This window comes from Bactrocera neohumeralis, chromosome 3 (assembly GCF_024586455.1).
Source record: "Bactrocera neohumeralis isolate Rockhampton chromosome 3, APGP_CSIRO_Bneo_wtdbg2-racon-allhic-juicebox.fasta_v2, whole genome shotgun sequence".
NCBI classification, from domain to species: Eukaryota; Metazoa; Arthropoda; class Insecta; order Diptera; family Tephritidae; genus Bactrocera; species Bactrocera neohumeralis.
Genome location: NC_065920.1, coordinates 45,388,682 through 45,405,477, shown reverse-complemented (window position 1 = coordinate 45,405,477; position 16,796 = coordinate 45,388,682). Strand labels below are relative to the sequence as shown.

Here is a 16,796-nt window from a genome sequence, read left to right as displayed (position 1 = left end):
TTTAGATAATTTTACTAACCGACCAATATTAATTTTATGAAAAAATGTCTTCACGAAATTTGGCATGAATGATTGTCCAAGATAACACTAGAACCTCTGAAGAAATTATGAAGATCGCACGAGTATAGCCTTACAAATTCTGTACGAGCTCAATATTAAGCTAGCGTTGACAATGAGACCTGTGAAAACAATAAAAATAACTTAAATTTTCATATAATTTTATCATGCCAGCATATGTAAGCACCACCCTAACGCTTTCCAATAACACACACATCCATACGTGACTATTCTTTTATCGTTTATTGTGTATTTGTGGTCACTCTTACGTGGTCTTTTGTTTTTATTTATGCAACAGACTACTACTAAACGCACTTATGCGCCCACAAGCACACCTCAGCATATACAGTCGCGCTACACACATTTGTATACCACTTGCTGTTTGCTTTTGCCTTCATTTTGTATAAGTTAAGCGTAGTTTGAGCGTGTGTATATACTCACCGACATTAATATATATTTATTTGTTTGCTTATATATTATGTATGTATTGTGTGTATTTTCTATCAACTTATGTATACTTTTCAGGTTGCTTGGATTAAGTCCGACTCGAAAGCAATACTCGGCATTCACACCCATATGGTGTCACTTAATCCCAGATTATCAGTGACACACAATGGGCACAACACCTGGAAACTTCACATATCCCACGTGCAGCTCAACGATTCAGGCAGCTACATGTGCCAGGTGAACACAGATCCCATGAAGAGTCTGGTAAGTAAACTCACCTAAAACCTCAACCTTAACAAAATGAAACTGACCGGTAGTGCACTAAGTAAATGGGTAGATAATAAAGGTATTACTTTGTGTGGAATGAAGGACTTAGTTGGTGGCAGGACGCTGCAGCATGCAGCAGAACCAACTGGACACAACTAAGTCAGCGGCTGAGACAACGTGTAGCTACGCTTTGGGAGTTGAGCAACTTAAGCCGTTAAGTCACACATACCTGAATATGTGTGTATGTAGTAGAGCATATGCTCAGCTGCTGGCAATCCCAAACACGTTTTTGTTAAATATATGTATGTATGTGTGTGCATGTGTATATGTGTGCGCATAATTCGAGGTGTGACCTGTAATTTAAAGTGTAAGCCATCTCTGCTCTATCCACTGAACTTTAACATTTCGTTACACGAACCAATGTTATTTAAGCTTAGCTGGTAGCTGATAAACAATAGCAACAATCTCAACGCAATTCACACACCAACCAACTTTGGTAGCTTTACAGCATTCTTTACAACGAAGATACCATGAGCATTCTTCCATTTGTTATACGTAAAGCTTCAATATGCGCCACTAAGTAGCTCATGCCCACTTAAACGATTGCTAGGTGTCCAAATGCTGTTACTCTATCCAAAGCCTTGAGGGCTTTCAGTGACGCCATGGCGTATGAGCAACAATATTTGTGCTAAGGAAAAAATAGCATAAGCATGGCATGTGTCGCTATCGACGAATACTCAACTAATCCATAAATATACATTAATATGATATGTTTATAATAATCCCTAAGAATCACCAGGCACACACTTGCATACACACAAATGGATAAATATTATATACATATGTACATGTGCATGTGTGATATGTTTGAGCTTAACTATGCAAGTGCGAATGTCGCTTCTGGTCAGCCCTATCGCATAATTCTACGTTTATGCTTCAGTAATCGGTCTCGGAAGCCATGCTAAAGCCATGCTGACTGAAATAATAATACAGTTAGTGATAATATTTTGCGGTCATTTGTACTTATAGATGATCAAAAGGTGTGCACATATCAGCGCACATATGCATTGCTATACAATGCACATAAAATACAATATATACACATATGCAGCAAATAAACGTATATGCATCAATTTGTACTCACTTACAAACACATAAGCATCATATATGTGCATGTGAATGTCAGGCGTTAAAGCCATACGTGAGTTATCTAATAGCTCAAAGCATACGCCTAAGGGTAGATAAAGGGTTGAAGTGTAGCAGAGACACAATACGATATATAAACTTCTTCAAACCACATACACTTGTATTCGCCATACAATTGTCCTCTTCACACACACTCGCCCGAAAGTATGCTACAATAATAATAACGCAGCCATAATGTGGGGCCACCTCATGAATATTTTTCTCATGCCTGCCGCTCGGCCACTCATCGCTGCCTTACATTATTCCAATCAAATATGTTTGTATGTCTATGTGCACACTTCCGTGCAATTCATGTAGTTATTTGCCTGTGAGTGTACGCAGAATTCAATTATCTATTGATATGGGGGCCAAATGTTTGTTTGGCATGTTTTTGAAATGAATTTTTACTATCGCATATACATAAATTTGCCTTTGCCCAGCTTTTGTGGAGTAATAAAATAATAATTGAAAATTTCATGCGGAAATAAATTATCAACGTATTAGTAATTTGTAATCATAAATTTGCTTTCAAAGAAAACACTAAGCAGTTGTGGGAGTGTGAGAATAAAATGTGGACATAACTTTACAGTGAAGCAAGAAAATTATTACTTTGACCTTTGTCTACAAAAAAGAAAAAGCGTTAACTTTGGGTCCTTCGATGCCATAATACCCTTCACAAGCACAAACGGTTTCTTACAAGAACTTGATTTCGATCATTTAGTTCTTATGGCAGCTATATGCCATCCATAATCCGATGTGAACAATTCCTTCATCGATTCCATTATTTCCTTCGACAATACTACATACCAAAGAAGACAATATGTTAAATGCAAAAGTTTTTCATACATGCACTAGATTCCGTTCGTTCAGCTTGTATGGCAGTTATATACTACAGTAATATCGGCGGATCCGACAAAGGAGGAACTTCTTGGGGAGAAGGAGATGAAATCTGTAAAACTGAGGGATATAGAGACGGTTATGACTAAATCGACTCGACTGATCAGGCTGATTATTTATATATACATATATATATACTTTTTGTAGCTTCTCCTACGTTTCCATCCGGGTGTTACGAGCTTAATATATCCTGTTCAGGGCATAAAAATAGTTCAAATGTCTGCCATATATGTAACACAACGAAACTCCGTCACCCTCACGATTTACAGAACGTAACAGAAGTGTCCCAAGTATAATAACATTTTGAGACTAGTATGTAGTCGCATTGTTTAACATCATTGCAACTTGCAAGTATAAAAGCCAGCGAAATACCTTAAGATGTAAAAGCTGACAATTTCATATATACATGTACTAAATCTAACTTATGCAAACATATTCAGTATAAGGATTGTTAGAAAATCAAAAATCATTATATGCAGTATGTGGTAGTTGGGATAGTATCGACCCGACCTTATTGATTAACTGTTATCATGCAACATTCTAAAAAATGTTCCCTGAGTTTTATTAAGATGCCTCAGATACAATCACCAATCATATGGGGTAAAGTCAGCCGGATGTTCGAAATAGTTATATGGGGGTTAGGTCAAGTTTTCGTTCAATTCTATCTAGTTTAGGCACAAAGATATACTGTTATGACTAAAACATGATCGGCAATTTTCATTGAAAAAACTCTAAGATTGGCTGACTTATCCAGTTTAATGACACCTGGAAGTTCGAAAACCTTTATATTAGGTATATAGGGGCTCAGGGAAGTATTGAACCGATTCATCCCATTTTTCATACACAGAATTACTATTATCAAGAAAGGATTCCGTTTGAATTTCCACTGCATATCCCACACATTGACCGATATTTTCAGTCAAAAGTTAACTATAGGTACTGGGGTCCAGACATCGGTAACTACGGACTTTATTTGGATCTGGACAATTTATGGTCATAAGGTGGCATACTTTAAAGGAATTACTAGTGCAAAATTTTTTCCCCTTATATTAATTACTTCTTAATTTTTGTATTGGAAATTGAAAGAATCTAGTGGAATCTAAATTCATGTTATATGGGAAGTAGGCGGGGTTGTAGTCCAATTTCGCCGACTTTCACACTGTGACATAGGAATTTGATAATAATGCACGTACTGAATATAGTCGAAATCGGTTGATCGGGTTCCGAAATATGTGATTGCACCAAAAAGGTAGCGGTGCCACGCCCATCGATCAATTTTTACCACGACTCAACTAAAGACCTATCTTATCATTTTGGGGGTAAAATTTAATGTCGATGGCGTATTTCATTATTGATTTATTGCGCTTTTAGTAGTTTTAAACAGTACCGTTATATGGAGAGTGAGCGGGGTTATGATCCATTTTCCCACTGTCGGTTGAAGTTTCTATAATATTTTAACCAGCCGAATTTGGATGTTGTACTTTAAGAGATATGTACATTAAACTTATTAGAGGGCGGGCCCACGCCCGATTTTCAATAAATGCCGATTTTTGGTAAGTAGTACAGTCACAAGATCTTTGTAATTGTCAGCTTTAACATTTCCAAGAAAATTTTTAACAACGCTTTTAGAGACACTCCAGGCTCGAATATCAGTTTCATTGAGCCATTGCTTTGGCAAAATTTTTCATTAAACCCAGTTTAATATGCAAAGGTGGTAGTAATACCTTTTTGGGATCAACTAGAGGTTCACTTCTAACGTTTTTTTGTCGGGGAGTAAGTGCCTAACGTACTTGCTTCTGTACATAATGACAGTCTCTCACACAGCTGTCCCATTCGCAAAAGAAGCAACAATATTTCGTATATCCTAGTTGCATTCCAAGAAAAAGAGCTATTACATTTAGGTCTCCACATACAAGGTGCTTTCCAAAGTCAACAGGACTTAAAAAAAAAAGAAAAAATGGTTTTTCGGCAAAACCAATTTATTTTATTCAATACAGTCTACTTCTGCTTCAATACAGCTTTTTTCACGGTCCAAAAGCATGTCGAACTTGCCAGTATGCCGGTGCAAGCCTTTTGAATGGCCTCTACGTCTACATAATGCTTTCCTTTCATGGGCAAATGCATTTTTCCGAAGAGAAAGAAGTCGCACGGTGCCATATCAGGTGAATACGAGGAGTGGTTAATAGTTAAAATGTGATTTTTGGACAAATAATCGCTCTTCGAATGTTGGATTCTGAGTAACTTTTGGTCGTCAGTCAATTTGTGCGGAACAAACTGTGCACACACCTTTCGTAAGCCCAAATGTTTGGTCAAAATGCGATAAATCGATGTTTCAGAGATGTTCAATTCCATTTCCATGAATTTCAATATTGATTTCGGCTGATTTTTGATGAATTCACGCACAGTTTCGATGGAATTTCCGGTGATCACGGATTTTGATTGGCCCACATGTTGATCGTCATTAAATTATATCCTAAATGTGGCACTTCTTGAACCCCCATGAAACCAAATTAATGATCGGTTGTCACTCTGCTTTCTGGATAGGCAATCATCGCCATAAACTTGTTTCATCAGTTGAAACGTTTCGGTAAAAGTTTTACCAATTTTAAAATAAAATTTAATGTACACTCTTTGTTTGACAGGTCTTAACGTTCTGATTTTCGCAACCGTATGTTTAAGTTCAAACCATATACCCTTAATATTCGTAAGGCAAAAAATAGCAGTATATAACATGTTCTTTAGATTCTCTCCAAACCATTGGCACTGCAAAGGGCATTTTACGTTTTGAACCTTTTAACCAAGCTGTTAACAATTTTACACAGTTTTCTACAACGGATTTGAGGGGCTTTGTCTTGATACCCAATTTTAACACCAAAATACGGTTCATAAGCTTTTAGCACAAGCGGAGTAAAATTGGGTTTTTGCAATTTAAAAGTTAGTTCTCCGCACACATCACAAAAACTGTAATACCAAACGTAAAAGAATGTGAACTCAAAAACGTTTTTCTATCCAAATATACTTGTAGAACACGTAACCGATTCGGACACCGTTAGTCTATTGAAAAATTTTATAAAATAAAATGATCGTAAAATACGCTGTTTACTTCAAAACAAGCACGCAGAACCGGTCTAAACCGAATAAATCCCTGATCATGTGGAAATATGAGATGATGCATAATAATGAAATTTTATGTATTGTAAAATCTAAAGCCGTAAGTTACAGAATATCTGTGGGTGATAAAAAAATTCTGTTTTCAGATTTGACTTCAGGGTATCAAACTGCATTAGAAACACCTAAGAATTTTCATGTCATAAATTATATGTCTACCAGTGTAATTGAAGAACAATATTTTCTGGAGTGAGTGGCTCTTCAATGAATACCTCTACCTCCGCTCTTTAATTATTGTAACGCGGACACGATAAGAATACGTAATATTTTTTGCTCGAGAAGATGTGTTCGATTTCAGATATACTATATCACCGCTTCTAGTAAAGGATTCGGTCTTTGTGGTATGTGAGTTGCAATGTCTTATACAGGTGGATGATTACCTGAGTTTTCACCACTTAACCTACAGTCTTTAAGTGGAAGATTAACGCCTAATTTCAGTAATAGTTATTCTATGCGAAATTATCAATTTCAAAATTTCCAGAAAAACCTGCTAGTAACTTAACTCCAACCTATCTTTAACATTAAAGTGATTAATAGTATTTGTCGTATGACTATTTTCTATTTTATATTTTTGCAATTATTCATATCTCTTTTATGTTCATTCTTCAACTGCACCAACCATGTAATGCTTAGTATACTTACGTGTTTATGTGTATGTGTTTTTATTCCACATTCGTTCACATTTTGCACCAATCCTTGCACTTGCCACCATCACCACCAACTGCAGTCTGGCTATTTGGATGTTGTAGTGCCGCCGGATATTCTAAATCATCCGGAACAAAATCTCGAAGAGGGTATCTGCAATGAAGGTGGCACAATCGTGCTCATCTGTAGTGCTACAGGCGTCCCTGAACCGACTGTGCAATGGCGACGTGAGGGCGCTAAGGATATAGTTCTACGAACGGAGACAAGAGAGAAACAAGGTAAGACTATGCATGAGTATAAGAATTGAAGGAAGTAGTTAAAAAAAACATTTTTGCCGAGTTGCTAAAATTTGTATGTGTTTTAACACATTATATAAAAAACATAAATAGTTATATATGAATGTACCTTGTGTAGTTCTTTTTCCTAAAGAATTGAGAAAATTATAGATACATGAAAAAAGCATTACGTATGTCATTATTTATCATTCGAGATCACTTTAAAAGTCCACATCCATATTTTATATCCATCCACAAATAAAATGTTAATAGACTTTCAATCGCTAATATAGCCTACGCTGATGACGTGGCAGTTCAGTCAGAGTTAAATACCAGAATACCTCCGCTAAACTAATTTTAAATATGTAGGGAGCTTTGAAGCAAAACTTAGACTATAGGGTAATGAAAGCAGCTTCAGCGCTTTACACTTGGTTAAGGATAGTGTGGCCCAAATGGCCTATTGCCTTGGAATACACTGCAGTGGTTTGGTAAACGGAAGGACATTTTGATATCTAAAATCTATCAAATAAAGTCGTATTGTTCTGATATGTTTATAGTATATATGTATATATATTTATATACTACTAGCTTTTTACCCGCGGCTTCGCCCGCAGTGAAGCCATTAAATAAGTATTAAGGGTATGATAATTGAAATGAGTCAAAATGATAACTAAATTTTATTGCTTGGCTGAGATCAAAAATTTTTAAAAATTACTACAGACAATGAAGTTTCAACACCTTAAAATATGCGTATTGAAATACAACAACAAATGTTAAAATATATTTCACCGTAACAAAAATAAATAATTCTGAATTCTAACAATTTAAAAAAATAAAATACAAAGTATTAATCTAGGATATTTTTGTAGACAATGTTATAAGTTTTCCCGTCGGGTGCAAATATGTGTAAATTCTGAGCATTAGATACACGTGAACAGGCTACATAAAGTTGACCATGAGAGAAGCATGGGTTTTCTAAATGCACTCCTGCTACCTGTAATGTCTAGCCTTGTTTATAGTAACAGCAAAGCTAAGCTTGACGGGAAACTGAACCCTTTTAAATTGGAATGGAAGGTCAGTGGGAATAATTGGTATCCGAGGTAATACTATTATTAAATAGTATTAAAACACTATTTCCTTTACCGACACCTGTTAAAATAGTAGCACCAAGTATGCTCTGTCCCAATTTTGTTATCCGAAGCTGTTCCATTACATAGCCGAGCAGCATCTAGATTTCACATAAGCATTTCTGGTACATTTATTTTCCATTGAAGTTTATGTGACGGTACACCCGATAGTTCAAGTGAATTTAAAAACTCCACAGGATATGAAGTACTTAGTTCCGTATCTATAATTGTATCCATTGACAAATATTCCTTCATTTATCCTTGAACCTCGTTTAAAATGTCAGTGTTGATCCTATTAACAATTTCATTTTTATGTGCTAATATTGCTCTTGCACACAACCATTGATCACTACACAAATTCTTTTTGCAATTCCGGAAAAACATTAGCAATGAGATCCACATCACTTTCTACTAAATTACAAAATTCTCTTAACAGTAATATATACATACATTCAACGTCAACATCTAAACAACTATGTTGTCTTCTCAACTCTGCGTCAGCCTAAGTTTCTTGATTTCGTGGAACTTTTGCGGCACGGGCCTGCGATGAAATTTTGGATATACCAAATTTCCACTAACGACAGATGAAAATAACAATAAATATAGAAAAATTAGAAACAGTTGAAACTATGTATATTCAATTGAATTATATATTAGCGTCACCGCCGGTAATACAGTTGGACGGTATTACAGTATTCATGGTTGAAACTTCATTAGGGGAAGGGGGGAATGTTGGGCCACGTTTTGATTTCGGTTAAAAAATCACATAAAAGTTATTTTTTGTGAAAATTCCAAAGCATGGATTTGTAGTGCGAGTCGTAACCTTCCTTTTGATAACATTGGTTTGATAAAATTCTACAAAAATTAAAAGTTATAGCCATTGGCGCAAAAAACCTGATTGGGGAATGTCGGGCCAGTCTGTAAATCGATTAAAACATGATTGTTACCGATGAAAAACGTTTATTTATCAATGGAAATGAAAGAGAGATTCATAAATAATAAGAAAAATAGGAATTGGCGAAAAAATTATTCCGACTCGCAGTGGATGCAGGTGTAAGTGTTCGGGTCGGTTCGGCACATTTCAAGTGAACCCCGATCACAAACGATGCAATGGGTCGTGTTTTGACGATTCTCGTGTTTTGGCATCTTTTTCTTGCAAATCGTGCAAAAATCGAAGTCCTCTTCGATGTCGGTCTCGGTCGGAGAGGGGCTCCTCTTCCGTGGCGTCTTCGATTTGCCACGGCCTTTTTGCTTCTTGGCTGCTGGTTCATCGGCTGCCTTCGTCAATTTTTGCCGCTTTTTTCGGCCTTGTCACGCAGATCTGCGACAACCTCAGGCGATGTCAAAATCGTTGACTCCATTGTCTTGCGGCCACGTTTTGATTTCGGCGCAGGTGCCTAATTTCAATGGGCCAAATGATTTCAATGCATCACGGAGCTGTGGAGCCGAAACAAGAGACAACGACGATGATGCAGCACCACTTGTTGAAGCTGGGGCACTTGTCGATGCCTCCGACGTTGACACCTCCTCATTAACAGCAGTCACAATGGCATCACCAGAGGCAAGAACTCGACGTTGATTGTCGGCGTCTTTCTCTTCGTCACCGAACAAATTTTTGCCGCTCAGTTCCGAAGCGACAAAGTCAACTTCAGTGAAAATTTGCGGGTTGAACGGGTAGATGCCAGTTGTTCGGAAGCCGGATTTGATGGTTTTCGGCGTTAACATAACATCGAGGCACTGATCGACAAGGAGCGGCACATGATGCAGATCGAAAGTGACACCAATGTTGGACTTTTTCCATGCATCATGCTTCACGGTCATCATGCCTTTAAATGGTGCAAATATCGCAACATCTAGCGGCTGCATTTTGTGCGTGCATTTCGGCGGAAAAGACAGCAACGTGATGCCATGATCCAACGCCAAATTTATCGCCTCGATCGATAAATGCGAATCGTGGTTGTCCAGCAGCAACATGGTTGGCGAATCGGCATTAGCACCGGTGTGCTTGATGAAATGACGCATGAATTGAGGGAATACGTCAGAGTTCATGTAACCAGAACCGTTCGCAACACCAACAGCGCCATGACTCGCATGAGTCATAAAAATCTCTTTCATGTTGACTCGGGGAAAGAGGAAGAATGACGGTATAGACTGGCCACTAGCGCTGACGGCCAAAGTCAAAGACACATTGGTGCCTTTTTCGGCAGATGTTGATGAGCCGACCTGCTTTTGTCCTTTGCGCGCGATGGTTTTGACAGGTCTGGTTGGCACGGTCGGGCACCCGGTTTCATCCATGTTCCATATTCGGTGAGGTTCAAACGGCGTCTTACCGAGAACGGATGAAAGGTTGGCAAAGAATGCATCGACATTCTCTTTGTTTAATCGCTTCGCACGGCTCTGGCTTACTTGCTCTGGTGTTCGCAGTGACAAATTTTTGTGGCGTTTCATGAACGCCAACTGCCAATCCTTACTCGCCTGTTGATTGTCGTTCCATGGATCCGGATACGACGCGCCAACTTTCCGAGCAAATTCATACGCGAGCTTACGAAGCTCCATCAAACTAATTCCATAGTTGATGTCGCTGGCCTGGAGAATGTAGCTTATCAGCGCCTTCTCTTGTTCCATGTTGAAGATCTGAAATAAAAAAAAATTATTTATTATTCGATGAAAGAAAAAGAAAGAAACCAGCAGAACTCACTGTTTTTGTGCCCATCGTCGTGCTTTCAGCCAGCAAATTCTTCATTACATCGGCATTGGCAGTAGTAACGTCGATGCTCGCACCATCAAATGCTGCAATATAACGCATCAGGTTGGTCCTCGGAATTTTGTGTGCCGTCGCAGATTGTCGAACGCTGTTGTGATGTATTTTCACCGTCTTGATCGCCTCCAAAATGTTGTCGAAATCAACAATTTTCTCTTGTTTGGGATAGTACCCCGGCATAATGACTAAAAAAAATTTTTCGGAGCACGAAACTATCAGGAAATGTTGAAAAACTATTGTGTTGTTGAAATTCTGCACGAAAAATCACTTATACACGTCAAATATATGAAGTTAGCATGTCAAATGTAAAAAACCGCCATTCCCCGTACGCTCATATTTGCAAAATGGCGGTGGATAACGAACACAATGTAAATTCGTGCAAAATTTCTTTTGCGTGTCGAAGGCTAAAGGCTCAACTAATATTATAAACATATTTGCCTTGATGAATTTATTGGAAAATGTGCTGTCAACTGTACACAGAGTTGAAAAAAAACTTTCGGAGTGTCGAATTTCTTTTTGTTGTGGCAGAGAGGTTATAACACGTGTTCGCAGCTCGAGTGCTATATAGAAACTGAGCTTAGTATGAGACGAGCCGATGACAGTTGGTTGCAGATGTCAACCTATACTAGGGAAAAAAATATCGCGCTGGCCCGGGATTCCCCCGGGCCCAACATTCCCCACCTTCCCCTACTGTAATGCTAGATGGCGTTGAAGTAGCTAAATTTGACGATTTTTTGAAAAAAATTTTTTTATCTTTCTTAATTTTTTTTTTTAATATAAAGTACTCTATTTTACTTCTAATACTTTCAGGATTATCTGTACAAAGTTTCATGATGATCGGTTAAGTAGTTTTTGCGTGAAAGCGTAACAAACAAACTTACATTCGCATTTATAATATTAATATGATATACAGATAGCCAAGCAGCTTTGAAATCACTAAAGTCTTTTTAGGGCTTCGTCAATGGTTTTCAAAGAACGCTTCGATCTCTAATGGATCTAACACCCCATATCCCGATAAGCCTGCAATGATTTCCAGGGCCCAGTGATATCCCTTGTAATTATGAAGTGGCGTAACAAGCCATAACAGGCAGTACACTACAGTTAGACTCCGAAAAAGAGGAAATGTATCTCTCTGCCTCTGGCTACTTGCAGATATTCAATCGACAAATAGGTTATAAATGTACCTATGTCTCGGTGCAATCAATCCAAGCAGGAAAACGTGACAAGAATTGGCAGATATGCCAGTAAGCTAGAAACACCAAATAACGACTATAGCAGAAGCTGTCAGGAGGTAGATGAAGAGGAGACTATAAAACATGTTATGTGCGGTGCGAATGTAAGTCCTTACATAATAACTGTAACTACCGGAGGAGGGTTTTTTGATGACGTCTCTGAGTTTGCAAAGATAAAATTTTTGGTAGCCATGAATTTCATCAGAAACACGGGTTATTTCAGGTAGGAGATATGAATAAGAGGACTTTAGCTTCGGTGGTATAACAAGGGGTCTCCAAAAAGCCTAGTTGATTTTTTAAGCGACCACTCTATGTAGGTTGCCTTTCATATGTCGGCATTTGGGAACATTAGGGCTGCAATTTAAAGTTCACAAGTATTTTTCCAAAAATTCGACACTTTTGATGGTTTGCATACTCAGAACGTTTTGACATACGTTGTTTACAGTAACTTAAAATATTCTTCAAGACCAAAAGACGGTTCTAAATCTCGAACATTTTCGAGTGATTATTTTTTAAAACTTTCGACGAGGGTTAGCTCTTCAAAAGAGAATAGATGAACTAAATTCAATTTTTAACGATGAATCAACATCAAGAGCCAGTTATTATCGATGGTATGATGAACTCAATCGAGGTTGTAGATCGCTCAAAGACGAATTTCGGGAAGATCGTTCATAATCAATTGTTATTCCGGAAACTTTTGATGCTGTGCGCAAACTGACATTGCAAGACCGTCCTGTGACATATAGTGAAGTTGAGACGATTTAGGCATAAGTGAACTAGCATACCATATATTCAAGATTGTATGAACATTTGACTGTAAAAAAAATGGTTCACGTTGGATCGCACACAATTTGTTAACCGCTCATAAAAACGCTCATGTCGATTGGTCGAAAGAAATTTTAACAAAATACGAGAGTGCTGCTTCGAAACACGTCCATAAAATGGTGAAAGGAAAGGTGAGCAATTGTGGCCGAACGTGAACAGCTGTCGACTGTATGGATGTTTCATGATGAGTCGAATCTAAAAAAATTTTCGAAGCAATTCCAAGCAAATAGTTACCTGTTTTTCGAAAAACTTGACATGTCGCAACCATGCCACTAGAACCACGCAGAGCAGTATATTCTGAGTGGTATACAACTATTTGTTTGCCAGTTGTCTTTCAAAAAATAAGAAGAATAACCGCCGAAGACGGATCACTCGTCACCACGACAAAGCTAGCTCTCACACATCGATTGAAACAACTGCATTTTCGAGCACTCAAAATATCGATTTTAAGAGTCATCCCCCTTAAAAGGTCAACGTTTTTCGACACTTGAAGAGGCGGTTAATGCTTCCAAAAAGGCATGTTTTGGAGATACCTCAATCAAAGTAGCAATTGTGCCTCGACAATTAGTTCAAACGCTTGCAAAAGTGTATAAATCTTAATAGAGAATGTTTTGAAAAACGATAAAGCGATTCTCATTGACTCTCAAATACCGAAATATAAAAGGAATCCTTCATACCTACTCTACAATCAGTAATCTTGGGTTAAAAAGACAATAAGGAGTAAAAATCAAAGGTAATTCAAATCTTCGCCGATTTTATCCAACAGAGGTATGTATGTACATTGAGACCCTGTACTACTCTTTGCAAGTTTTCACGCAGAAATTTTCGCGTTTGGTTTGTCGGCCGCAGATTCTTGGTTTTTCTTCGTCAATTTTCAGTTCTGCCGCCATTTTTTTGTGTCTAAATAAAAGGATCAATGCCTTCGATTTCGGAACTTTACGAGCAGCTTATCTATCATATTTGATGTCTTTGTCAGATCGATCGTTTTGATCACGCTGAGTGAAAGAGATGGAATATCACTTAGGCAAAAAATACCATTTATAAATTGAAATTTGTGCACGGATACGATGAGTAATTTTTTTCCTGCTGTTTCCTTATTTTTCCAGTTACTAATATTTCTATGTTGGAAAACTTGGAGGATAAACCAAGGAGAATGTATCAATCGAACATATTACAGATGGAGCTGAATGCAGAATCTGTTTCAATTTCAGTTACGGATCTGATTGGACTTATTAACAATATATTCTGCATACGCTGCTACACTATGTTACTTTAGTGGTAGCTTAGCATTATTTATTATATTCAAAAATAGAGACAGTATTTAATTTTGTTTCAAAAAAAAGCAAATTTCTAGATTATATTTCTGTTACTTTATAATTTTTTCAGAGTAGTAAAATTAGTAATAAGCCGTTTAGCCTTTGGGAGGGCGAAATTTCCCCCTCGGAATTCCCCACTGAACTTAAACCACCGTTACTAAATTCATTAATTTATAGCAGAACACTGTAGGAAAGGATTCATAAAGGATTAATAAACATATTAAATAAGTAAGCCTTTAAAACTTTTCAAAGTGATGAACTCATAACAACATAAACTTCAAGTAGATACACACAAATTTTCGATTTTTATTGATAGCCAATAGCTTACTGGGAGATTCATTTTAACCTCAGATTTTTCAGTTAACTAAAAGGACAGTACGTTTCCTTAAATCTTTAATATCTGTCCAACAAACCTGTGATTAACGAGCACTAACAAATTTCGAAATGTCGGACATATTATATAGCGACACCTAAAAACTTATTAACGGTTTAAATATTGTTGCCCACTCCAATAGTCTGAACCATCTGGTCTCATTAATATCACCATTTTATATTAGAAATATGTAAAGCAGTTTTGCTTGTTTCAAATATAAATATAACAGTTAGACTCAGAAAATCATAGTGGTAAGAGATTATGCCATACTGACTCTGTTTTCTGAGAATGAAATTCAGTTTCGAGCTAATTACTAATTTTCTTCAGAAACATTCAGCTCTTCTAAATCCGAAATGTCAATAGCATAAACGAATTTTACAAAACAATTAATTTTAGTAGTTTTTTAGTAAGGTATGTTGATGTCGCACCGAAATCTTTGTGGAAGGCAGATATTTAGCAAACGATTTTTCAACGGCTTTTTGAAAACCGTACATGTACATACATATATGAAGGGCAAGCAATCAAGGAGTGTATCTTCAGGTATCTTGTGAAGCTAGCAATAGTAATACAAAGTACTTAAGGGGTTAGAATCTCAGATATTTTCAAAAAATAACCTTCCGATGTTTTTTGGCTGTAATTTTTTTAAAAAATTAAAAACTTTGATTCAGCTGTAGATTAGTAGTCTTTTAAATTTTTTTACATCAAGTCACAGTTGATTGTCAATTGAGCCCTTTTTATGGCATTTTCATCACTTTGGCCAGAACTTCCGGCGATAGGTCCTCACATTCTTGACGGATATTGTCTTTAAGAGCCGCAAGAGTCTGAGGCTTGTTGACATAAACCCGCGACTTCAAAAAGCCCCACAAAAAGAAGTCTGGAGCGGTCAAATCAGGCGATCTTGCTGGCCAGTGCAAATCGCCAAAACGGGAGATTAGGCGCCCGGGAAATGCATCCTTCAGCATATCGGTTGTGGCACGTGCAGTATGTGCCGTTGCACCGTCCTGTTGGAACCACATGTTTTCCAATCCCAATTCATCAAGTTGCGGCAAAACGAACTCGTTGATCATTGCTCTGTAGCGCTCACCAGTGGCAGTAACCGTTTGGCCCGCGACGTCTTCGAAGAAAAAAGGTCCGATGACTCCTCCAGCGAAAACAGCACACCAAACAGTGACTTTGAGCGGATGTAATGGCTCTTCGTGGGTTACACGCGGATTTTCAATGCCCCAGAAGCGTAAATTTTGCTTATTTACGTACCCGCTAAGAGGGAAATGGGCCTCATCACTCATGATTATTTTTGATGAAAAATCATCTTCCTCTTGGTGGTGATTAAGGATAGCTTGAGCGTATATTAGAAGCGATTGGCGGTCAGCAGCAAACAGCTGATGCACCGTCAAGACTTTGTACGGAAACATCTTCAAATCTTGTACCAAAATTCGCTGTAAACACCGTCGACTGATACCCATTTGCGTGGGACGTGGCGCTTCCATGACATCCTAGGCAATAGCAGCAATATTCTCTGCAGAACGGCAACTTCGGGGTCTGCCACGCCTGGCAGCATCTCGTGTTATGCCAGTCTCTTCGAGGCGAGCGGCTAAGCCACCGACCGATTATTGGTCAAATAAATAATCACCATTAACCCGCGTTTACGTGTATTTCGCATGTGTTTACGACACAAATGTCAAAACAGAACTGACATTTGAGGTCAATTGCAAAATTTATAGCATCTTCTGATAGGAGGATTACTTTTGCTTTGGCTTAAAGCACACTTTTACAACTTCGCAAAAAACTTAAGCTAAAGCTACACGCTAGAATACCCACACCGTGGAGCTCTCTCCCTGAACAAATTGTCAAATTTAGATGCTTTTATTGCTCTAGTGCCCCTTAAAATATAATTTTAAACATTGTCTCAGTTCTTCTCACATGAGATATGAATATAAAACAGTTTTGTAGACAGTAGATTTATGTAAGCCCAAGTGCTAAAAGGTGGAACTTCCTAGGTTTCCTTACCATCAAATATGTTTCGAACAGTTATGGTATGTAGATCGTTTCTGATTAAGTTTAATGATAGCCGGAATAAATGTTAAGGAGTAAAAAAAAACACAAACACTAGAGAGATTTATGAGAATGATTTTGAAAGATTTGGTATTATATATGGTATATTGGAAGTATTATAGTTTGCTTGATTTTTAAAGTCTTTAAGCTTTCCCGTAAATTTATGAAA

The 16,796-nt window shown here is 37.6% G+C and overlaps 1 protein-coding gene and 1 long non-coding RNA gene across 2 annotated transcripts in view; both read left to right on the top strand.

Moving 5' to 3' along the window:
• Positions 1-16,796, top strand: part of LOC126752725 (uncharacterized) — a 216,222-nt gene that overhangs the window by 96,530 nt on the left and 102,896 nt on the right. The gene's annotated exons all lie outside the window — the stretch shown is intronic.
• The window catches only part of LOC126752717 (lachesin), a 241,696-nt gene that overhangs the window by 153,327 nt on the left and 71,573 nt on the right, over positions 1-16,796 (top strand). The window contains exons 5-6 of the mRNA XM_050463694.1: positions 583-768; positions 6,749-6,944. Of these exons, the coding sequence (XP_050319651.1) occupies positions 583-768; positions 6,749-6,944 (382 nt within the window). The remainder of the gene's footprint in view (positions 1-582; positions 769-6,748; positions 6,945-16,796) is intronic.